Source organism: Chrysochloris asiatica, unplaced genomic scaffold (assembly GCF_000296735.1).
Source record: "Chrysochloris asiatica unplaced genomic scaffold, ChrAsi1.0 scaffold00074, whole genome shotgun sequence".
Lineage (NCBI taxonomy): Eukaryota > Metazoa > Chordata > Mammalia > Afrosoricida > Chrysochloridae > Chrysochloris > Chrysochloris asiatica.
The window spans coordinates 5,283,358-5,310,031 of record NW_006408592.1 but is presented as its reverse complement, the minus strand read 5'-3'; the positions used below and the strand labels follow the sequence as shown (position 1 = coordinate 5,310,031).

The 26,674-nt window shown below is 38.7% G+C and overlaps 1 protein-coding gene across 1 annotated transcript in view; it reads right to left on the bottom strand.

The window, feature by feature from the left end:
* Nucleotides 1-26,674, bottom strand: part of DLG2 (discs, large homolog 2 (Drosophila)) — a 1,151,973-nt gene that overhangs the window by 180,212 nt on the left and 945,087 nt on the right. Inside the window, exon 14 of the mRNA XM_006864974.1 lies at nucleotides 2,911-3,025. Within this exon, the coding sequence (XP_006865036.1) occupies nucleotides 2,911-3,025 (115 nt within the window). The remainder of the gene's footprint in view (nucleotides 1-2,910; nucleotides 3,026-26,674) is intronic.

Below are 26,674 nucleotides of genomic sequence, written 5' to 3'. Positions count from 1 at the left end.
ACATACTTGCAAAATAAAATACTTACTTTGTAAAGTAAAGTATTAGAATGAAATGTGCAAAGACCTAGAGTTAGAAAAACAAAAGGTAAGAACCTCTTCTTCAACTCTCAAGCTGAAAGAACTGAAGGAAAAATTAAAGCTTCAAGTTGAAATGTTGGGAGATTCTATGGGTTAATGAAGAACAGCAGATGAAGCATAAAAAGAAGATGGAAGGAAAACAGTAGCATAGCACCAGAAATAATTGACTGAGACTCACTCACAACGGTATTGAAGAAAGAAGTCCAAGATGCACTGAAGGCATTGGAAAAACAGAGGCCCAGGAATGAAGAAAATACCACTGGAGATGTTACAACAAACAGAGGCAATGATGGAAGTGCTCACTTGTCTAGGCTAAGACATTTGGAAGACAGTTCCCTGGTCAATCAACTGGAAGAGATACATATTTGCACCCATTCCTAAGAAAGGTGATCCAACAGAATGCTGAAATTATTGAACAATATCATTAATATCACTTCCAACTAAAATTTTGTGAAGATAATTCAAAAATGGTTCAGCATGTACATTAACAGGGAGCTGTCAGAAATTCAAGCCGGGTTTAGAAGAGAACATGGAATGAAGGAATCATTGCTGTAGTCTGATGGATATTGGCTGAAAGTTGTTGTTGCTATTAAGTGCCATCAAGTTGGTTCCGACCCATAGCGACCCTGTATAGAGTTTCCAAGGAGTGACTGGTGAGCTCGAACCGCTGAGCTTACAGTTCAAACTGACTTTGCAGTCCAGCGCATTAACACACAGCACCACACCAGGACTCCAAGGAGAGAGTATCAAAAGAGTATTTATTTGTGCTTTATTGAGTATGCAAAGGAATTTGACTGTTTGCATCATAACAAATTACAGATAACATTGTTAAGAATGCAAATTCAAGAACACTTCATTGTGCTCATGTGGAGTCTGTAAACAGACCAAGCAGCAGTTGTTCCAACAAAACAAAAGGATATTGAATGGTCCAAAATCAGGAAAAATATGCATTAGAGTTGTATCCTTTCACCATACTTATTCAATCTGTATGCTGAGCAAATAATCTGAGAAACTGAATTACATCAAGAAAAATGTGGTATTAAGATTGGAGGAAAATTCAACAACTTGCAATATGAAGATGATACAACCTTGCCTGCTGGAAGTGAGAGGATTTTAAATACTTATTCATGAAGATCAAGACTACAGCCTTCAGTATGATTTGTACCTCAATGTAAAGAAAACAAAAATTCCCACTATGGACCAATAAATAATATCATGATAGATGGAGAAAAGATGAACTGTTCAAAGAGTTGGTTCTGCTTGGCTCCACACCCAATATTCATGAAAGCAGCAGACAAGAATTCGAATGATGTATTGCATTACACAAATCTGCAGCACAAGACATCTTTAAAGTGTTAAAGAGCAAAGATGTCAGTGGGAGGACTTGGGTATGTCTGACCCAAGCCATAGTATTTTCAGTCACTTCACGTACACACAAAAGCTGGAGCACGAACAAGGGAGACTGAAGAAGAATTGATGCCTTTGAATTATGGTGTTGACAAAGAATGATGAAAATAGCATAGACTGACTGCCAGAAGAATGAAGAAATCTGCATTGGGCAAACACAGACAGAATACTCCATAGAAGTGAGGATGACAAGACTATTTCTCTTGTGCTTTGGACATGTTAGGAGGGACTGATTCCTACAGAAGGACATCATGTTTGGCAAAGTAGCAGTTCAGAAAAGAAAGAGAAAGACCCTCAAAGAGAAGAATTGAAAGAGTGGTTACAACAATGTGAGACCAGTAGGATAGGTCAATTCAAGTGTATCATTTAGTGTCTCTACAACGGATCTCAGGCAGTGAAGACTTGGGTGTTGTTGTTGTTAAATGCCATCAAGTCAGTTCCGACCCATAGTGACCCTGTATAGGGTTTCCAAGGGGTGGCTGGTGAGCTTGAACCACCGATCTTGCAGTTCAAATGGCTTTGCAGTCTGGCGCATTAACCTACAGTGCCACACCAGGACTCCTGTGAGCAGGATAAAATCATAACTAGGATTCTGAGGCAGGGGTATGAGAGTAGAAAGCCACAAAGTTGGGCCAGGTTTTTCCATATGGTATACAGATTCATTTTGATAATTAGGCAATATTTATATTATTTTTTTAAAGTACAGTCAGCACTCATGAAGTGCTTTTTGGAATAATAGTGGGAGCTTATGCTAGGAGGAGGTGTGTGTTATAGTTGAGTGATGTTGGCACTTATATAAGAATTAACTACAAGAATCCAAGGTTGCCATGCATTCTAAGCTCACCCAATCATTTCTTTGTCTGATAAAATACTGAGTTCAGTCAGATAAGAGACAAATAACTTTGCAGTTTTAGGAATAATTGTTAACAAGATGCCACAGAAGACCATTTTTCCAATAGTCACATAGCCAGCAAAACATAAGAAGGAAGACACATATCATTAGAAAAGACATATACCAAGGCTAATGCAATTATGTATTAAGGAGGTCAGATGGTGATTTAGGGATGTTTTCTTCCCACACTGATTGTGAGCAGTTGTCCAGGTCTTTGGCCCATATATTCAATACTTAAGATTTATCAGAAATGAAAATATTCCTTCTCAGTATCTTTACTGCAACCTATATACTAAAAACATTATCTTAAATCATAACATAGTCAAAGAACAACTTGCTAAAAGCAAAGGCCTTTTATTCAACATAGTGACGTTTCCAAAATGTAGTTTAAATAAGTAGATTAAAGTCTGATAGTGGTGCACTGGGAACATATGGATAAGCAGAACACATGTCCCATTGATGAAAGACCAGTTATCTCCACAAACTAGACTGGTGACACAGAGAAGATGCAGTAAGAAATGACCACTGCTTACCTGACATAGAGGGAGCGTTTCTGGTTCGTTCGCAGGGATCCAGACCCGGAGCTCATGCTGTAGTTCATCATCTGCTCTCGTAGGTCATGGATTTTGGCCTCAAATCTAGCGTAATCTGGGAATGGAAACAGAGACAGCAAACTTGGTCTCATACCTTCACAAAGTTGAAACACCACACAGCCAAGGCAAGTCCTCACTCATTTTATCAGTTCTTTTGTCACGCAACAGGGAGATGTACTACTCAAGAATGGTGGGACACAGAAGGTACGCTTGGACTTATTTATTCATAGACATACACGAGAGAAAGGAAATATCAGTTACTTCCCACCATGTAACTAGAAAACACACCAACATAAAATCTTAAAGATGTTAAATGTCAGTGGGGGATAGCAGGGAAGGGTTGTGATTATAAACAGACCATAGGAAGGGATATTGTGGTGATGGAAATGTTATGTATCCTGACTGTGCCCATACGGTAACATTACATAAAACTGAATACACACATGCACATACACACACAAATAGTACACACAAGTAAAATTGGAAAAATCTGAAAAGGTCAGTGAAATTATATCAAAGACAATATCCTGATGGTAATTGTATTATACTATAATTTTATAAGATGCTATCAAACTAGTTAAAGGGTATATAGGATCTCTCTTTGTGATTTCCTACAGCTGCATGTGAAACTACAGTGACCTAAAAAAAAAAAAAAGAAAGAAAAAATTGCCTCTGAGTTGCTTCTGACTCATAGTAAACCTTACAGGGCAGAATATAAAGGCCCAGTAGGGTTTTCAAGGCTATAATCTTTACAGAGGCAGATAGTCACATCTTTCTTCTGTGGAGCAACTGATGGGTTTGAACTACTGACCGTTTACTCACCAGATGAGTGTTTCACTACCGTGCTACCAGAACTCCTTATCTAGAAATGAGAAGTTTTAACAAACAAAAGCCCATGAAACTCCCCAAACTGTGGGGAATTAAGGAACAGTCTCCAGTGAGCCCTTAGGCTAATAGACCAGAGAATCATGTGAACAGTAATCATGGTGTTGTTGTTGTTAAGTGCCATCCAGTCGGTTCTGACCCATAGTATTCCTGCATAGGGTTTCCAAGGAGCGGCTGGTGAACTTTAACCACCAACCGTGCAGTCTAGCGCATTAACACCAAGATTCTAATCATGGTGTAAGGAAGGTAATTTGACTTCACTAACGTTTTCTGCTAGGGTGCTTCTAGAAGTTGACCACTTGGAATCATATCTCAAAATTTCCACATAACTTTGAAAAGTCCACATGCCAATTCTAAGATAGTCAATATAGTTAAATATATATTTAAGAGGTTGGGGTTAGATTGGGGATAGAGAAATACTTGCACATTCAATGTATTTTAGAAACATTCACATATGAAAAGCAAGAATTTTTGTGTAATCATATCATGCTATTTTCCATGGGAAAATATTTTTGCCATATGTCAACTCAATAAAATATAAACAGTCCTTATTTAGATACTTAGTAACACAATTAGTAAACATACTAACTTTTGAAGTTCAGAAAGTCTTGAACTCAACCTAAAATCTGTTGTTTTAATTCCTTAGCACAAGGTCCTGCTTTAGGAAAATCCATTAGTTGGAAGACTCAATATTAAAAACTTTTAAATGTTAATTCAAGTTGTAAATGTCTTTTCTTATTGTAACATATTTTAATAGAGGTCCTCAATGCATTTCAAAATGTAATTTGATTTTCACTGTAACTTACTAACAACAAGTGACTAAATGAATGGAAAAAAAAAATCTACTTACAGAGTATATGAAGTTCTTTATTGTAAAAATTCTACATTATCAAATTTAATTTCAATTTGATGAATATACTTTGGTAACTGCGTGATGAAATTTCCAAAAAGAAAAGATTTGACCTTGGTCTTCAATTGTAAATAGACAACAAAATAATCTTCTCTGAACATTAGCTTTTTTTTTTTTTTAAGTTTAGTACTTTAGAGTTAAAAGCATTACAGTTGGCTGGAAATTTCTAGTGCTTAAGCAAAGACTGATGTTATCTAGACTTGGAGGCCTTCCTGTTTCAAATTTAGGTTTAAATAATTCAATCCTAATGATTATACTCTGTAAGTAGATAATTTTTTTCATTCATTTAGTCACTCTTATTTTCCTAAATAATTAGATAAACATAACACAAATTTAAGCTAGAATTGACTGTCCATAATTTCAGATAATTTATTTCATTTGATTTTAGCAGAGAGAGAAACATTTATGACTATCAATATGATCTCATGGACAAATTTAATTCATTTTAAACAAAGCTTATTTCCTTGCCATTCTAAAAGTCAATTAATATGTCCTGTCAGTCACATGCAAACTCTGTATTCAATGTGTCATAGGCATCATCTCAGTTCAGTTCTAACCTATAAAAGGAAGTCATGGATATTGTAAAAATTTGAACTAGAAAGAAAAGCGCAGAATAACAATTGGGAACTTTACTTGTCACTTGTCCCTTCCCATTCCTTCTTTTCTTTCTCTCTGGACTCACACTGGCGGCCTTCCTTAGCTTACCCTAGAGGCACATGTTTGGTCATGTGCTGTCCTTCCATAGACATGTCTCAGCTCATTTACATACAGACATTTTTATACATACCCACACACATATGGGGCCATAACTCCATATAAGTTTTCTATGGTTTCCGGTCTTTTCTTACCTTCTCCTCACTCTCTACTCTTCATTGGTATTTAGGTCCATGTGGCACTGTGGGATAGAGCACTGGACCTCAAGGTCGGTTTGAACCACAAAGTTGGAGGTTCTGACTCACCAAGCTGCTCCTTGGAAACTCTATACAGGATGGCTATGAGTCAGAACTGACCCAATGGCACTTAACAATTCACTATCACAAACATGGGTCTTGCTGTATGCATGCGCACTAAGGGCAGGTCAGCCGAGCGCCAGAGACGGTGAACACCTTATACGACTATGTACAGTCCCTACCAGCGTTTCTCAGAGAAATTATTTGGTATGAAACACAGAAGCATAATTCAGGCTGATCTATCTTCTACACTGTCCACTTGCTAAAGACCAAAACCACCCCTGAATAGTGCCATTGAATCTCTCATCTGATCACAGAGCACCATCCTTTACAACTTTGACAGCTTCACGTTCTGGGATAAAATACTGAAATCCTACCTGCCAACTGTCCCTTAAACATTTAATTCAGTGCCAGTCCCTGAACTGCATTTGACCACTTTGGTACTTTAATCGTACTCACACCAAACTGCAATTCTGTGTGCAGTTGTCCATCTTCCCAGTAGACTGAGTTTCTCTGAGGTAGAAGCTACATCTTAGTCTCCCAGGAATTTCCAGTTTATAGAAGGTGCTTCACAAATCATTTATGAATGAATGAGGGATGGAGTGAGCACAACCATTAAATGAATTCAGTTAGACAGTGCCTGCAGGTACTAAAATTGCCCATTTTACATGTGAGATTTTTCTCTTTTTTTTCCCAGTGAAGAAAGGGAGTATGTATTCCTCTTTGACTTTATTTTTCAGGGCTAAATATTCTAATTTTCAGGCACTATTTTTGCCTAAATTACTGTTACGTCTAAATTTGTCTGATATATTTATTGTCCTCTGGATGACTTTTGTGCTTCTCTATCTAAGGCATGTCATGTGTTAGAAACTGTTTTCTGGCACTCACCCTATAAGAGGGGGCTTCAAAAAGTTTCTGGAAAAATGGAATGAAAGATAATGGAATTTTTTCCATTTTTTTTTTTTTTTTTTTTTAAAGGTTTTTATTATGGATTGAGTGAAAGTTTACAGGGAAGATTATCAGTTTTACATTTAACAAATCATATACCTTGTTTCATTACAATGATTATAATCTCCTCCATGTACCATCAGTTAACAGTATTTCTCTCTATTCACTTTAGCTCCTTTTTTTTTACTCAGGGATACATAATAAATTACACTACCAAAGAGAGTATTCTGCAAATCTGCCGCCTCCTGGCCACCATCTCTTAGTTCCTCACTTCCCATGAATCTAGAATCCTCAACTGCTCCCCCTCTCCATATCCCCATCTCTGCCTCCATTTCTGGAGCCGCTGCTTCTTTGGATAAGGTCCCACATCCTGCTTGTACTCTTCTCCCTTGATGGTCCTAGGGTCTTTTGTTTCTGGACTGTAAGATTAACTACTCCCCTGTTTTTGTTACAATTGTGACAGTCGCAATTAGTCATGATAACAAATACTCAATATTGAATCATATCCCCATCTCTTTGCACAAGACCTGTCTAGATAAGATGAAAACTATTCAGTGGGATCTCTTTCTTCCCTCACACACGATGAAACTCCCTCTTGAAACCTTGTAAGCCAGTCACTTTATGCCTTTATCACCCCCTCATTTTAGGTAGCCAATGTCTAAGTTGTCCATCCCTATCTACCCTGTGTACAGAGGGGATGGCATTGATATTTAATGTGAAGACTCCTTCCCTCTCTGTGGTTACAAATCAGGCTGCCAATCTCACGTTCAGCAGTTTGAAACTACCAGCTGTTCCGTAGGAGAAAGATGAGGCTTTCTGCTCCCGTAAAGATTTATAGCCTTGGAAACCCTATGCAGGGTCGCTATGAGTAGAACCGACTTCTCAGTACATAACAACAACAACAATATCTCCATGAATATAGGTCAAGTTCATCAAATTGTAGCAATTTATCCTCGTTTCTGTTATCAAAAAAAAATTTTTTTTTTTTAATCTTCTAGTCGAGTTCTGATTATCAAGCCATCAAGGCTAAGTCAATGGGCACTATCTGCAACTTTGGGCGTTCTTGTGCATTTCCCCTCACTTCATATCAACTGGATGCTTCAGTCTCAGCTCTAGCCCTCTGTGGCTATGTCCTATCCATGAGCTTTTGAAAGCCCCTTGTATATACCACAGTACTTTGCTAGGCCCTTGTTTCCCACTTTATGTATTACAACAGGATACTTGCTTTCATAAAAACCATGGTCTCCTTATGTTGGGGCTCAGTAGATTCTGCCAGGCTTTTGAAATGTTTGTTCTGCATCCTATTCTATGGTGTCTGCATTTCCCTCTCTAGCTTATTTATATTGCATTTGCCTGAACTGGAATCCCATTTTGGAATCCATCCTAGTCTCTGTTTCTCCAATCTGACAATCATTTTTATCACAAATCTTTTTTAGCTCCTTTTTGAAAAATAAAGTTTAGGTACATGTAATTTCCTTAGAGCAAGAACAATAAGATCTACTTTCTAGTTTCTTGGAGATCAACACGTTTATAGCTGTTAAAAATGTTCTAGAGATAAAGAAGAAACCAGCTTTGTAAGCTGTGAAATATGTCTTGTTTAAATTATATAATATTGCAAATGACATTGTTTCAACAAGTGAAAACATAAAAACCTAACTCTTCCAAATCCATTTCATCTTCATACCTTCTTCCTTTCCCACATGTGCTTTCTTCACATCTATGCTTTCCCGTTCAGTACATTTTTTTTCAATCAAATTTCTAACATTCATTCTCAGTTCCACACCCCCCTGCCCCCCGGAGAGCATTCTACTGCAATTTTTAAAAGCTCCAAGCTTTATATCACATTTCAAGGGGAAGTCATGTTTCCTAAACACCTCCAGTGGGTTCAGTAAACATGAATTCATTGTTATATTATTTCTAACAGTAAAGGTATATTATTTTAGGGATGAGGAAACATAGCTTCAGAGAGGTTAACTAACTTCACCAAAACCACAGCATTTCTAGTTAAGAGTTTATTTAACATAGAACTATAATTCAACCCTGAGTCTCTATGATGTCATTCGTGTTTGTATTATACCATAAAGCCTCTTATAACACCACAGTTCTCAGGTAGAACTTAATGCTCCCCATTTTTTTTTATACTGCCCCCTTTTTGCAGCTCCTTCCATTCTTTCCTAACTTTATTAGTTATGGGTACGCAGGTGTTCTTGATTGTACTGTAAGCTCCATAGAGAGGGAAGATGTCTCACTCATTTCAGTTCCCCAAACCTCAGGGCCTATCCAGGCCTCTCTCTCTCCACAGAGCCTGAATTAGCCACTTGGCATACAGTGCTTGTCATGGATTGAAATGACTCCCACCAAAATATGTGATAAGTTGGGTAGACCATACTTCTCTTTGTTTAACAGTTATCTAGTGATGTAATGTGGTGGTTATGTAATGACCCCCCATAATGTGATCTGATGTGATAAACCAATGAGAGGATTACCCTTACAGATGCTGACAGGAGACAAGGACCTTTGTCAAGAGCCCAGATATAGAGAGAAAACCTTCCTCTGGAGTCAGCACTCTGAATTTGAACTTCTAGTCTCCTACATGGTGAGAGAATGGATATGTTTGCTAAGTTTATCCACTTGTGATATTTCTGTCATAGCAACACTAGCTAACTAAGACAGTGATGAACAAGATAGAACCAGAAGGAGTTTACTTCCAGGAGGAAGCATTGCCAAAGAAAACATACACGATAATATTAGGATTTTGTTGTTGTGTGCTATTGACTCACAGTGACTGCGTATAGGGTTCTTAAGGGGCAGTTGGTGGATCTGAACTGTTGACCTTGTAGTTAACAGTCCAGTGCTTATCGTACAGTGCCACAACAGAACTCCAATGCTAGGATGGAGAACACGTATTTAAAAAATGTCTTCTTACTCTGTTTTGCTTTGCATGAAATAGGTGCCTGGCAATTACTTTCTAAAATGCTATTATGTGCCTTGAGTTTTTCTTCTGCAACAAGAAACACATCCCTGAAAACTAATTCTTATGTAAATATTGTAGGGGAGTTTCCAAAACATTACCTCCGGCTAGTTTTTTCTCCCTTTTATATATAGTAAACTGGATTTTTGTCCTCTTTGATTTCTACTTTCTTGGGTATCTAAATCCAATTGTTTCTGACTAGAAACATTCCTTCTGGGATTCTCTCATTTGAACATGATATATAATAATAAAGAGTATGCAAGATTTAGATAACATATCTATATGGGATCAGAATCCTGGGTCTGCGACTTAGTAACTGTGATATTGCTGTTGCTAAGTGCTGTTAAGTCAGTTCTGACCCATAAGGTTCCACGGAGCAGCTGGTGAGCTTCAACCACAGAACTTGTGGTTCAAACTGACTTTGCAGTCCAACGCATTAACAACACAGCATCACACCAGGACTCCACATCACTGTAAAGGTATTTAACCATCCTGAGCTTAATTTCCTCATCGGTAGACTGGGACTAACCATAGTACCTATGCCAAGATATGTCTACTGTCTGGCTGTCAGTCCATTGTACTTTGGTGGTTTATGTGTCACTATAATTCTGGAAGTTATGCCAATGGCATTTCAAATATCAGTTGGGTCACTCATGATGAACAAGTTTCAGAGTAGTTCCCAGAATAAGACAGACTAAAAAGAAAGGTCTGGTGATTTACTTGTGAATATTACCTGATGTAAACCCTATGGATCATAACAGAATACTAATATAGTGCTGAAAAAGATAGGCCCTCTAGGTTTTAAAGTACCCAGAATACACAGTGACGACAACAATGAACTTGAGCATACCAACAGTTGTGAAGGTAATGTTTTGTTCTATTGTGCATGGGTCACCATAAATTGGTGTGAATATGATGATAACTAACAACAAATTGTGCTGGGAAGATTACTAAAAAGCATAGATGGACAAAGTTCTGGCCCTTGGTACAGTGGCTGTTGTTAAGCACTGTCAAATGGGCTCTGACCCATAGTGACCCTGTGTAGGGTTTCCAAGGAGCAACTGGTGAGCTTGAACCACTGACCTTGCAGTTCAAATGGCTTCAAAGTCTGGTGCATTAACCCACAACACCACACCAGTACACCAATGACTGTTGTTGTTATGTGCCATAGAGTCTGTTCCAATTCATAGTGACCCTGTACAGGGTTTCCGAGGTTGTAAATCTGTATGGGAGCAGAAGGCTTCATCTTTCTCCCGTGGAACAGCTGGTAGTTTAAAACTGATAACCTTGTAACCCATTAATTTTAGTGTATGATACAACAGCATTTCTTGTTTATTATTTGTAAAGGTTATAACTCCTTTCTGTATCAAGTAAAATGAAAACAAAACCTGGTTTTCTTCTAGAGCCCGCAGTACTGCCTTGATCTACTTGTTTTGAATTGATACTTCGATTAGGCTCAAGAGTAATGAGCCACAGATGGCCAGACTTCAGAACATTTGGCATCAGAGTAGAACTATGCACCTGTTGGAGAACTACTAAATGACCCTGAGGGTCTTCTCACAAATCAGCAGTGACTTAGAGCTTGGGAGAATGATATCTAATTACAAAGCTGCTGTCATTTTTAGAAATATCAGTGGCCTGATTCATCAGTATAATCTCAAGAGATTTTGAGCTCTTGATGGGCACCTTGAGTCCTGGTGTGGTGCTGTAGAATAAAGCACTGGATCACAAAGTCTGAGTGAACCACAAAGTCAGTAAGTAGTTCAAACCCACCACCTGCTCCTTGGAAACCCTGTACAGGGTCACTGAGAGTCGGAATCAACTCCATGGCACTAAGCAATGAATGGGTACTTGGACAGGGCACGGTCAAGAGTGCGAACACCACACACTAGTGAAAGGACTTTGGGCATCCCCATGGTTCCTGTGCAATTGGTAAAAGGTGAGTTAGGAGAGCCAGAGAGCAAACGTTCTCACAGGAAAGGAGCCATTTGCTCCTACGAATAAGCTTGAGTTGCTTAATTTAGTAGGATTCATCTGCATTGATTAAAGGTGTCCCATTTTCATCCCTTCCAGATCGAAATGAGTAACCTTGGGTCTGAAGGATGAATGCAATAATGTCAATCAGTTAGTTTACAGCATGAAAGAAGCTAAGGCCACGGGCACATTCTCCTGCAGGTGAGCTAGTGGGCAGCAGACCACTCCACAGTTATAGCCTTGTCCAGCAGCCCCATGGATGCTAGTTACTAGAGGAAGCAATGGGTTTGGAGTCCTAGGCTAGGAGACCAACTTGTACTGTTAATTCTACCATGGGATCTTGAGTAGTTACTCTGTTTTCCTCAACTGCAAATAGTGAGATTCCTCTCACAAAGCAGCTATGAGAATCTAAATGAGATTTGACCTAAAACATTTTGTAAATGTAAAATGGTTGTTACTGTTTTCACTATGGTGACTTTTCTGAGGACAAACCCATATCCAGTCCTTAGTGACAGTGATGGGAGAACAGAAGAACCTGTTCCTATTTGCTCATCACAACACATGAGCAGATTTAAGAATCATTTGGCTGCAGGTAGGGTTCTGCACATCCAAGAGGCAGAGGCTGACTTCCTGCTGACTTATGCTTTAACACTCCAGGGGAACCAGTTAGAGGAGACCACCTGCTGCATAACCTGAGAAGTGATGCTTTTACTAGACCTGAACTAGAATTTTTTGGTGGTTTATAAGCTAAGAACGTTTCAGTTTCAGGGTCCCTTCCAACAGAGGCACAGCATATTGTGGGAGAGGGAGGCCACAGTATGTTTAACAATATTAAAGGACATGACCTTCATTGCTGTAGGGGTCTAGTAAGTTTCATGGGAAGGTACATGAGGAATAGTTTACAATTTTTCTTAGCACAGCATCTGGCCACTGCTCTGGGGATGAGGTACTGTGAGCAATGCAAATGCATTCATTTCTTTGGGGGAAACATGCTTATTTAATTTATTCAGCCAACATTTCTTGTAGGGTTATTATATTCCAAGTACAATGTGAATTGGCAAGGACACCAAGCCCATCAGACAGGTCTTTACCTTGCAGAATTTTCATGCTAGAGCATAGCTGACATACATTTCCGGTTTTTGTTGTTGTTGTTATGAATCACAGAAAAGCATCTTTCATTTAAGTATCTGCTCCCTGTGAGATGTTATCAAGCACTTTCTAGGTGATAACAGAAGGTGTATCGACCTTCCTATAATGAGAAGAAGTTAGTTCCATCAGATGCATGTTACAGTGAGGAAGTTGGTACAGGTTAAATCTTGGTGAAAGACTACCAGGCTACTGGCAGAATAAGAAGGGTACCTAGGTAGTATACTGGAATCAGAGTTGCTGGATTTAAGTGTGGGAAAATCACTCATCCTCTCAGAGATAGTTTCCGCATTTGAAAAACAGAGAAATTATCCCCTCGTCTATACAAACTTGTTCTGAATATCTGTACGTTGCTGTTAAGCTCTGTGGAGTTGGTTCCAACTCATAACAACCCTATATAGTGCTTCTAGGGAGCAGCTGGTGGATCTGAACTGCCGACCTTGTGGTTTGCAGTCCATTGCTTACCCCATAGCACCACACCAGAAGTCTATATTGTGTGTTTGATTTTCACCATTCTAAGCACTACTGATTTTAAATAGCCCTATTGTCCTGATGTGCTGCTGTAGGATCAACAATGGACCGCTAACTACAAAGATGGTGGTTCACACCCAGTCACTCCTTGGAAACCCTATACAGAGTTGCTGAGTCGGAACTGACTCAACAGTGCTTAACAACAATAATTGTTTAATAAGCTGCTGGAGAGGGTGGACACATAAAATGAGACATATTCTGATTTTACAAACTGAAATGGACATAGAACTGAGACCTGTAATCAATAATAATATGGCAAATAAGTGTTTAGAAAACCCCAGTCAAGTATATTACTATTGTCTTTCCACTAGATTCTCAACCAAGTATTCACACACAAGATTAGCCAGAGAACACAGGCTGTCCCGTAAGCCCCAAAAAACAGCACTTCAACATTTTTTTCATACACTAGTGGAATTTGGTGCTGTAAAATAGGCACTGGACTGCTATCAAATCTATCAGTTGTTCCTTAGAAACCCCATACAGGGTTGTTATGAGTTGGAACTGACTCAACGCCACTTTAACAGCAACAATACAAAAATAATTTTGCTTATTTGGAGGTCACAAATGATTCCAATTATCTACCTCTTGTTTTTTTATTTGCCCTGGAATTTCAGAGCTAGACAGGCATAGAGGGGTCTAGTCATATTACATTGGGCTTTAGAGATACTCTTAGAGCCTCCCTAACAATATTACTTGGTTCCCAACAAAAATATTTAGGAAATCAACTTAATTTTATTAATTACTTTACAAGGCTGACTTCTATCCCAATATATACACTCAAGGGAGCTGAGCTCTGGCCACTAGAAAGATTATCTGTGGACCCTTCTCCCCCGCTCCTCGCCCTACTCCCAAGCTGGTTATTCAACCTAAGGATTTAACATCCATCCAGGTTGCCAACCTGGTTCTGTGTTGAAGTTGTTGGTGTTGTTGTTAGATACAGTTGAGTCAGTTCCAACTCATAGTGACCCTATGCATTGAAGTAGTGACATGAAATTTTCCTCTGTAACAGTCCTGGTGTGGCACTATAGGATAAGCACTGTTTAGTTAACCTCAAGGTTGGTAGTTCAAATCCACTAGCTGCTTCTCAGAAACCTTGTTTAGGGTTGTTATGAATTGGAACCGACTCAATAGCACTTAACAACAACAACAACAAAGATTTATAGATCCTGATGTTTGGCTCAAATTATTCAAGCTACTTGTATGTATGTGTGTTTGTGTGTCAAAAAGAGAAACGGATTGAATAGTAAATGATTTAGAATGCAATTTAGACTCAAAATAATTCAAATTAGGGTAAATCTGGTATCTCTTATGCACTTCTCAAAAGACAAAAATGCTGTATAGCTTTCTCTGTGTATCACTAGTACTGAACATGAAGAAGTCAGTTATACATGACATGAGGGAAAGGACATTGTCATATATTTTTTCTCTGTCCCTAACAGTAAGCACAGAGTATGGCATGTCAGTTAATAAATGTTCATTTAAACGTTTGCATTTATATTAACATATAATTGAGTGTGCTAAATGAAAATGTCAACCCCAAACCAAACCTACTGCTGTCTAGTTGATTCCAATTCATCATGACCCTATAGAGAAGAGAAGAAGGACTTCATAATGTTTCCCAAACTGTAAATCTTTACAGGAGCAGAAAGCCTCATCTTTCTCCTGTGGAACAGCTGGTAGTTTTGAACTGCTGACCCTAAGGATAGCAGCCTGATTCATAACCACTACACTACCAGAGCTCCTAGTTGATTCCAATCCATAGTGACCCTATAGAGAAGAGAAGAAGGACTCTATAATGTTTCCAAAACTGTAAATCTTTACAGAACAGACTGCAACATCACCAGGAGGAGACCTGCTGATCTTTTGGCTTAACCAGCATGCACCAGAGATCCTTAAAGACTTCAAGGAAAGAAAATCAATTCCGTAGTTTACCAGACATACTAGTAAGTATATCACACCTTTTCAATCATTTTCAATTGCCTTTATCCATTTCTTTTCTCTCGTGTCTCTTTCTGTTTTAAGATAGAAATAGGATCACATTTGTTCTGACTAGAACACTTCCCTGCACAGCTTAATTGGAGAACTTATTTTTCATGTAATTTTATTTTATTGTTGGTGTTGAGAATATCCATCTGATGTCAGCAATGATATCCCTTTTCTGAAACTGGCTTGAACCTCTCTGGAAGTTTTCTGTCAGTGTATGGTTACAGCCATTTTGTATTATCTTAAGTAAAACTTTACTCGGATGGACTATCAATGATATTGTCCTACACTTTCCTACACTGTCCAAGGAGAGGATCACCTCTCTTTGGAATGGGTACAAATAAACAGACACCACTTTCAACAGTTTCTACATTTACCATTTAGTGGCATTGATTCTACATTCTTTGAGTTGTATAACCATTCTCACCTTTCTCTGTTCCTCCTGCATGAACATACATTGACTATTTCCTAACGTCCTTATGTAAGGAGCTCTGGTGGCGCAGTGGTTATGAGTTGGGCTGCTAACATCAAGGTCAGTGGTTCAAAACTACCAGCTGTTCCGCAGGAGAAAGAGGAGGCTTTCTGCTCCCGTAAAGATTTACAGCCTCCGAAACCCGTACAGGGTCGCTATGAGTTGGAAGCGACTCCACGGCACATTACCACCAAGGTTCTTATGTAGTCTTTTGAGTTGCTGCTGTCAATATGATCCCACATAGAAGGTTCTTTAAAAGAGCATAATGTTAAAGCAGGTATTTTATTGTTGGTGCTGTTAAGGGCCATCAAATACCTACCATCATTCCAACTAATAGCAACCCTGTATACGATTTCCAAGGAGCTCTGGTAGCATAGTGGTTATAAATCGGGCTGCTAATCTCATGGTCATCAGTTCGAAACTACTAGCTGTTCCACAGGAGAAAGATGAGGCTTTCTGCTCCTGTAAAGATTTACAGCCTCAGAAACCCTATGAAGGGTCTCCATGAGTTGGAACTGACTCCACAGCACATAGCAACAACAACATCATTGGATTTCCAAGGAGCAGTTGGTGGGTTTGAACTGCCAATGTTGCGGTTATCAGTCCAGTATTTATCCTACAGTGCCACATCAGGACTCTAAATTTGACTTTTAGAGGATTTCAAGGAATATTTTTGGTTTAAGGTTTAAAGATTATCTCACAGCAAGAATTTCAGGGGTTCATCCAACCTTCATGGCTCCAGAAGTCTGGCTGGAAAACTTTTTAAGGGGTTTCAGCTAAACACTCAGGAATTATTTAATGTGTGAAATGAAGAAAGTATTATAGGCAAACAACTGTCTCAATTCCCAGCCAGAAATTTCATACAATGTGCGTATAACACTGAAAATTAGATACATCAGATCTCAATCTGGCTTCATGTGCACTATTTTTATGGGTTTTAAGACACATTTTCTGTGATGATCAGGATGATGGGAAGATGGAGTCAATACAAAAACTTCCATCACTTGAGTATTTTCAGATGATGGGAATAGATTGGGTAAGAAGTTTTTGTTTTTTAATATGCTGTGGAATATATATTTTATGAGTTTAAATCTTACATTCATTACTGATTCACACTGTAGATTTTGGCCAAGTTACTCAGCCTAAAAGTATCTTGGCTTTTGATCAGATTGTTTGATAATTAAAAGAAATAGTATATGTAAATGGCATGGCATAATGCCAGGAATAGGCTACACAATAAATGGAAAAGAGAAAAGGTCAAATCTCTCCAAGTTTTATATTCCATATCTGTAAATGGAGTTAGTACTAATCCCTTACTTATATCATAAGGTTGCTATGAGGAGCAAATGAAGAAATGTCTTTTTAAGATGCTTGATAAACTATGTAAATGCTTGATAAACCGTGTAAATATGAAGTGATAATAAAAGTAATTCATGTTATGGTTATATATTCCTGAGTGCTTTGGTGTACATCCAAAAACAGACAGAGGGATTGGAAGAAATGCTGTGAATGATGATGCATGGAGGGGATTGTAATCATCGCAATGAAACAAAATATGACAGGATGAATGTAAACCTCTCCCATGTAAACTATCACTCAATTCACAATATAAACTAAAAAAAAAAAAAAGTAATTCATGTTGTTAAGCGCTGTCGAGTTGATTCTGACTCATAGTGACCCTATGTAGACAGGGTTACCAAAGAGTGACTGGTGAGTTTAAACCACCTTGTGTTTCAAAACAACCTTAAGGTCTAATGCTTATCCTACAGTGCCATACAAGATCTCCAAAATAATGCATAAATTTTTCTAAAAAAAACTTAACTTACTTAGAAGAATATTCTCAGTATCTAACAGTTGTTTTAGAAGCTTTAAGTCTGGACAGTGGAAGTAAAGTCACATAAAACACCACCCATGAGAGAGTAAATGCGAAGCTCTCAGGGGAAATGGAAACTAGGTAATAGTATGATCTAGCTACCAATAGTGATACTCTCTGAAGATTTTGCTTGCAGATTGGATAAAAGGCTCAGAGCTGGCATGCCCAGTCTATAGTTTAATTGGTGTGAGTCGTGGCTAATAGTGCATCAGAAAGCTCAGGGAACTGTTCCTTCTAATTGAAGACAAAGTGCTTACAACTATATCTAACCAGATTCCTTTTAGGGCCTAAGAAATAAAAAACCTTTCTTGGCAAATACAAATATTCAGTCTTTGCTGGAGCTTTCCTCTTCCTTCTTTTGTATTAATATCATGAAGTTAGAAGCTAAAATAATAACGTTCAAGCTTCCTGTATTCTCTGCAATAATAATCAGTTAGTACTTGCCCAATGAAATGGGCGATATTCTTGACTAATTATAGACCAGGGCAGGGAAGGAAGATAAAGCAGTTCTGGCTCTAGAGGTGGGTGGTTGGCAGTCCCCTTGGGTGTGTCTTGAGGGGTACAAATATCTGTCTTGCTCCCATAACATTCCTATCAGATTTACTGATTGCATATTTTAGAACGTATACTATATAGTAAGGCATCCAGTATTCCTAGATAGGTAGAGGTATAGTGAGAAGAACACTAAGAATAAATAGAGACTCAGAGAGGCTGATCACTTTGCCCAAAATCGCACAGTAAAGGGGGGAAGGGAACTCAAATATTTTATTCCCAGTCCGTTGATGTTAAGTGCCATGCAGTCAGCTGCAACTTACAGCAACCCTGTCTAGGATTTCCAAAGAGTGGCTGGTGAGTTTGAACCACCAACCTGTAGTTAGAATCCCAGTGTTGATCCTACAGCACCACTCAGGACTCATTTCCAGTCTAGGCTGGTGCTTCTGACATCACACAGATTCTACACAGTCCTCTACAAGTGCTCTTCACTCTTTCCTTCACTCCATGGTTGTTTTGGACTGGCTTGGTCATGCTAATCAAGATTGAATGACAAATTTCAGTTACAACTATCAAGTCATATCTATAGTGAATGCTATAGGCTGATATGATCAAAATGAATAGGTTTAGACATAGCCACAGAGGACTAGAGGGGAGAGTGAAGCATCCAGCTGATAAGAAGTGAGGAGATATGCACAAGAACACCCACACTTTCAGATAATACCCACTTGACCTGGCTTCAATGGCTGGATGACCAGAGCTCAACTAGAAGAAGAAAGAAGAGGAAAAAAGAGTAATCTGACACAATTTAATGAACTTGACTTACATCTATGGATGCAGTAGCTCAAAAGAGGGAACAAATCTTTACAGCAAGGATCATTCCTACCCCTCCATACAAAGAGTACACAGGGATGGGCAACTTGGACATTGGCTACCTAAAATGGGGGAGAGGTGGCTACAAAGGCAAGAAGTGACCAGCTTACAAGCTTTCAAGAGAAAGCCTAGATCCAGAGGGTACTGAGGAAGGTAGAATCTCCACTGAGTAGTATCCAATCTGTCTGGGCGGGTCTGATGAAAGGAGACGGGGATAGGACTTCTGTTGTACAATAGTGAATAATTGCTATCAGAACTGATTGTGATAGTTGGAAATGTAAAAATAGATATTTTGTAGCAAAAGGAGGGGAGTGGTTGACTATGAAGTCCAGGAGTAGAGGTCCCTGGGACCATTAAGGGAGAAAAGTGAAGTGCAAGACCCTACCCAAAGAAGCAGTGATGCCAGAGATGGAAGCAGAGATGATGATGTGGAGAGATGGGACAGCTGGGGTCTCTAGACCCAGAAAGGGAGATGGGGCTGTGTGTTGATGACTGAGGGGCAAACAACAGCTAGGTTGTTTGATGATGCATGGAGGGGATTGTAATCATGGCAATGAAATGATATACGATAGAATGAATGTAAAGCTAATGATCTCCCATGTAAACTATCACATAATTCACAATAAAAACTTAATATAAAATAGGCTTTGTTAGGTGGGTTCTAATTGGTCAGTGTTCTCCATACCTGAGAGTGACTGGCAGGTTCACATTGTAGTTCTCTGTCCAACAAGTGCAGACTGAACACTTATCAGAGTTTGGGGAGTCAGGGAATGCTCAGGAAAGAAAGCAACCAGATCCTGACCCCAACAGCTCTGAATCCCCAGCTTAGTACAAGGTTTGCAGAGATCAGACCCATTCTGGAAACAGAAAAGTCAAGTAAAATGCAGGAGCTCTGCATAAACCGAAACATGTCATTGAAGTTTTTTTTTTTTTTTTAATTCTTTAAAAGTATATCATTCTGATTATTATTTCTGTTGTTGTTCAAATGTCCTTCCTATACTTAAGAGGCATAACAACCAAATGGAATGTATAGTCCTTTTGGATGCAGATTAAAAATAAAATTCTAAAATCTTTTTAGATTGAATATTAGAAGATAAGAAGAATTATTTTAAATTCTGATGAGTATGATAATTTATTGTTGTTGAGTGCTGTAGAGTCGATACCAACTTACAGCAACCCTGTAAGTTCCACCTAGTTGGTTCTAGCCCATAGCAACCCTGAATAGGGTTTCCAAGGAGCAGCTGGTGAGCTTGAACCAGCAACCTTGAGGTTCAAACCAACTTTGCAGTCCAGCAAAGTAGCCCGCAACGCCACACCAGGATTCCATATGACAATAGCATTGTGTTAATATAAGAAAATGTTTTGTTTTTTTCTAAGTTTTGTTTTTATAACTTCAGAAGATTATAGGGATGAAAAGATATATTGTTTGAATTTGCTTTAGTATACATTAGCAGAGAAAGTATTCTAAGTGATGTATGAGTCAAACTGAAAACATATGGATACTATTACATATGGGTACAATTGAGCTGAAAGAACCACTTGAGATATGGACTAATTATTTACTCTCAATTCCTTTTCAACTAATTGCCTATTCCTGAATCCAAAAATCACCTAGACTCTTCTCCAATCTTGTTGTTGTTGTTGAAACTTTTTTTTTTATTGTAAATTGAGTGAAGGTTTACAGACAATGGCATTAGTTTTACATTCAACAAATCCTACATTTTGTTTCATTTCAATTACTGCAATCCCCGCCATGTAGCAACAGTTATCGGCTTCCTCCATGTGGTTCTATTTCCATTCACGCTCCTTCCCAACTCTTCTGAACTTCATCCTTAGGTAAATGCTACTCTTTTGATCTTGAATGGTTGTCCATTCCATAGTTAGCATACCTTACTAGTGCTTTTGTCCTCTCTGTTGCAAGGTCAACAGTTCAAACTCACCATCTGCTCCTCAGAAATCCTATTCAGGGTCACTCTGAGTCAAAACGTACTTGATGGCACTTAACAACAACAACAACAACAACAACAAATATACTTATCTACCACTTCACTGAAAATTAGGTCACATGGGTGAATTCCATTATAGACCTGAAAGTTGGTCCAGGGCCACAGTCTTGGGGTCATCTAGTCTCCTGCTGATCAGTGAGACTGTTATTTTTCACTAATTTTGACTTTTGTTCTACATTTTTCTCCCACTCTCTCCAAGACCTTCTAATGTGATCCTTTCAGAGCAGTTGTTAGTGGTACCGGACACCATCTAGTTCTATTGGTCTTGGGGGTCATGGAGACTGATGTACTCCAGAAGTCCATTGGGAAAATTGATTCCAAGCATCTTCAATTTTCATCACTCTTCTTTCTTCCATACATCGAACAACCAATAGTTGCACCTTATATGGCTGCCCTTGTGGTCTTTAGATCTCAGTTGCTGCTCACCAGAGTAGGATGGAGAACACTGTATGTGGACTATGTTATGCTAATTGGCCATAGTGTCCCTTGAGACTATGGTCCTCAGTCCCTAGTCCCAGCAACTTGTTGTTTCAGGGTGCTTGGTAATAGCTAATAAGTTTTCATAATTTTGCCCCCTATATGCTCCACCACATTCATAGATGTGTTTGTAGCAAAAGGTAAAAACCCATGTACACATATGCTCTGTCAAACCCGTATGTGTCTGTGAGTATGTGCCCACTCTCCTCCTCTCCAATCTTAAGATGCCCTTGACTCCTTCAGATCCCACATGCATCTCTATTATCATCCTAATGTTGCAAGTATTTTATGGCTTGCAACCAGAAAAATTAACCACAGCCTGAAAACACATAAACAGGAGCTAAGCAAAAATTCTTCAGCACAATTTATGGCAAAAATTTCATGCTCCATTTAGCTATTTCTGTGGCTCAACAAAACAAGGGAAAAAATTGCTTACTTCACTAATTTTTTGACAATAAAATTGTTCCCTTGATTTTTGATGAATACCTACAAGATAGTGAAGTGTATACGACATTGAAATTGTTATTTAAGCAAGGAAAAAAAATATAACTCTATACTGTGCTTTGTAGAGTACAGCTTCATAAGAAATTTGGACTCTAAAACAAAACAAAACAAAAATGTAAAAACAAAATCCAAATGTAAAAACATGTCACTTAGAAAGCCAGAACTGTTTTGGACACAGACTAGACATTAGAGAAATCATTGACTAGATGTCTCTTTCAGTGTTTCAGGTGAAAGATAATTAAGGCAGTGGGATGGAGGAAGGGCACAGGTATTTGTTGTTGTTGTTAGGTGCCATTGAGTGGGTTCCTACCCATAGTGACCCTGTATAGGGTTTCCAAGGAGTAGCTGGTGAGTTTAAACCACTGACCTTTTGGTTCAATCCAACCTTGTGGTTGAGTGCATATCCTACAGCACACCACACCAGGATATTTGGGAGTTGGAAATAAGAGGCTTTGTTGATTCATTCAATGTGGCGTATGAGAAAAGGAGCCAAAAGGTGTCCACAATGCTCTCAGGTTTCAGACTTGGCCAACTTGCTTAGAAAGAAAAGAGGGTGAAAATGATATCTGGAACTCATACTTGGACACATTGAGTCTGATGGGGTATCATCATAGCTCAGCTTTCCTGTGTCAGACTTAAGCTCAGTGACTAGTGCGTGAGAAGATGTATCTTGAACAACCAAAGCAATTTATAGACCAGAGACTTTCTAATGAACAATTAGAGATGAGCATTTCATTTGCTGAGTTAGACAGGGGTTTCTTCAAATTCATACTAATCTAACCAGTCTATCCTTCAGATATATGGAAAAAATAGGAAAGAATAAACTTAAGTAGCCATTAAAATTTGACTATCACATGGAAATAAATAAAAATCTGCTAAGGTAAATGGATCCCTGTAGAACTGAAATGGCAAATTTATCTTTACTCTTGATTAATAATTTAAGAAGAAATCCCAAGCATGTTGCCTCAAAAGATGTAGGAGTAGCTCTTATAATTAGACTCCAATCTCAACCATGAGGGTGAGGATCAGAAAGCTGACTCAGAGCCTGGTGTCAATTATTTGCAGTTTGCATAGCAAAAGGCTAGAAATTTAGAAATTGCATGGTGACTGGAGTCCTACAATAAGACCTTTCCTTTGTTTATTTGGTAGCAAATTTAATCTTCATCTCCTTTAGTCTTGGTCTGGATAAAATTTGTGGGGCTTGTTTTGCGATATTTGGGCTTCCAATTCAAGAGTTAGGAATTAATGAACTCCAACAATTGTCTGTATTTTAGCCCAAATAAAGCTGGTTTCTATAGATCAAGAAACAGCCCTTTTTAAAACAAGACAATCTATTTATGTTTTGCTAGTTTGAATATATGAATTCATTTACAAAAATTCACCAAGCCTGCTCTGCCCAACAGAACAGCAAATCTCTATCTGATCCATTTTAATGTACCAGGACACATAAGTAAAACAAACAAAACCATAAACCAGTTATCTTTAGGTCTGCTCCAACTCATGATGACCCTATGTGTGTCAGTCAGGAACTACATGGCACAGGCTATCCAACAGTTGGTTTTTACAAGTAGATTGCTATAGGCCTTTCTTCTAAGGCTCACTGGGCAGACTTGGTCCACCAACTTCTCAGTCAGCAGCGAAATACTTTAACTGTTGGCACCCTATAAAGCATTCATGGTGATGTACTAGTTAAGAATTCAGCTGCAAACCAAGAATGGCAATTGGAACCTACCAGCTGCTCCAAGGGAGAAAAGACCTGGCTATTTGCTCCTACAAAAAATTGCCCAGGAATCCCTTTGGGGGAAGGTCTACTGTCATATAGTTGGGATCAACTCAATGACACACAACAGGGACTCCAACAAAGCCTAAGAGGTTGTGAAAAAAGCACCATTCATACAGATGCCAGATGTGAACAGGAGTTAACATGCCTTGTCCAAACTGCTTAATTTTCTTTTGTATTTTGAGTCATTATCTGACTCTTTAAAAAAGGTTTATCTCCTCTAGCTACATAGAATAAATCCTCTCCATCTTAATATATCTCAAAGACAAATTTCATTTCTCCTTGGCTTGTTTTCTCTCAGTGAAAATGCCTAAGGAACACCCACCCCTCATCCTTCTGTAGATCCCTTCAGATGATTTGCGGACACTTTCACTGGTCCCTACTGCCCTTTCTCACCCCACTCATCATCATCATCATTATTATTATTTTTTACTGTTTTATTGTGAATTATGTGATAGTTTACAGGGGAGAACATTAGTTTTACATTCATCCTATTGTATATCATTTCATTGTCATGGTTACAATCCCCTCCATGCATCATCAACCAACCATAGGGTATACACTACAAGCCTGCCCCCCGGTCATCAGCACATAGCCCCTCTCCCTCTCTGGGTCTAAAGTCCCCAACTGCTCCATCTCTCCATGTCATTGTCTCTGCCTCCATCTCAGGAATCACTGCTTCTCTGGGTAGGGTCCCGCTCTCCGCTCTTCTCCCTTAATGGTCCCAGGGACCTCCACTCCTAGACTGCAAAGTTAATCATTCCCCTCCTTGCTACAAAATGTCTCTCTTTACACTTCCAACCCTCACAAGAAGTCCTGATAACAATTATTCACTATTGTATCACAAGAGACCTATCCGCATTTCCTTTCATCAGCTCCGCCTAGACAGACTGGTCATCATCTTTTATTGTATATATTTATTTTTCCATCTTTCTCCAACTTCCCCCAGATTATACACTTCTGATGGCTCAGCCTTCTCTTGCTCATTCCCAGAACTATGATTGTCTGGTTGTCTGACAAAGGCACAGAATGAATGTTAGCCTCTGCATATATGCTGCAGGCATGAATTAATCCAAGTTCTGATTTCCTTAGGATGCCCTGGACTTTCTCAGTGACTTCTCAGAGTGAAGGTCTTCCTAAAACACAATGTGATCCAGGTGTGATCGCATAGATGAACATATCCAAGAGCTCTTCTTCTCTAAAGGTTCCTTTATAGCAGCTTCCTGTTCCTACTTCATGCATATCTCATCTCTTTCAGAATTTAAATTATAGATATTTTGAAGTTTTTCTCTGAGGTCTCATTAATTATTCTTTTTGATTCTGCATTTGTTTTATGGATTTTCTGAAAGATTTAGTGATCCTTGACTGTAAATTAAAAGTAATAATGAGGTTCTAAAATTCTGACTGGAAGCTCTGTTTGCATGGGTTGCTGACTAATTGCTTTCACTATCTAGTGATAAACCGGAACTTACTCATTTGGGGGATATCCAAATATTAGTTCCTGTGGTGCTGTAGGATAAGCACTGAACTTCTAACCACAAAGTTGGTGATTCAAACCCACCAGCTGCTCCTCAGAAACCTAATCTATACAAGGTCACACTATGAGTTGGGCACTTAATAACAACAACATAAGTTTCTATACATGGGGCCAGATCAGTTTCCCTTGAACTCCTTAATATCCGTTCTTTCAGGGGAAAACCTGGTTGATGGATTCTGAAAGTAAAGAAGAAGATGACACTGGGCCAGGGATTGTTGTTGTTAAATGCTGTTGAGTCAGTTCTGACTCATAGCAAACCTGTACAGGGTTTCTGAGGAGCAGCTGGTGGGTTTGACCTGCCTACTACGTGGTTTGCAGTCCAGTGATGACCTTACAGCCCCACAACAGGAGTCACAGTAGACGAGTGTCTAATCATTTACTACATATACTTTCCCTCCTATCCCTGTTTTCTATGTAGTGTTTTACCCCATCCAGATCCTTATCTGATACTCCTAATCTTCACTTACTCTAAAAAACAAATATTTATTTCCTGAGATATGGGTATGCTTGGCAGGTAGAAGAGAAGACCAACTGCTCCTCGTAAGAATTCTGAACTATTTTTATTTTCACACATGGCTTCAGACACCCGAGGACTTGACTACCTGAGTTCCTCTAGGCTTTTGTGTTTCTCATCAACTTCATATACCTGCGTGCCTTTGGGTTTCAGCTTTCTTCATCTACTGTCCAGCTTCCAAAGTGTGTGTTCTTATCTCTTCCTTGGCTCACTTTCATTCTGACCTTACACTAATACAAATTCTTTAATTGCTATTTTGGTAGGATTTTGGAAAGGAGCAGAAATATATTCAGGTATTCAAACTTCCATGCTTATATAGAAACTGAAAATTTATACTTAGCTCTTATTAAATTATTTTATCAAGAGTTTATGGATCCCAAGATGTAAACATTGGAAATTGGAAAACGCTTTGTATATATATTTTATAACAATTTTTTTAAAAGCATAAATGGATCCCAGATCTGATATCCATCACATTTTCTGTCTCCTCAAGCCCTATAATATTTGCAAAGAGTGCAGGCAATCGTCAGAAGAGATAAACTAGAATTTATTTTTATATCTTTGACTCAGTGTTATTAAAACCTTGCTATCTTTCCAGATTGTCACAGAATTCATTCATTTATCAGTCCATTGGAAATGTGTGCTGGGGTAGAAATGGAGGCTTAAATGATCTAATCTATGACTTCAAAGAACTTATTGCTTATTAAGAAACACAGACAAGAAAAGAGACAGTAAAACTCTTTGTTACTGGCATGAACAAGGACTTATGTTGCTAAAGAGGAAGTATAAAAAGGACAGTGTTTGAGAGGCAGTAACACCTAGACTTAATCTTGTTGCTAAGTACTGCTGAGTTGGTCCTGACTCATAATGACTCTGTA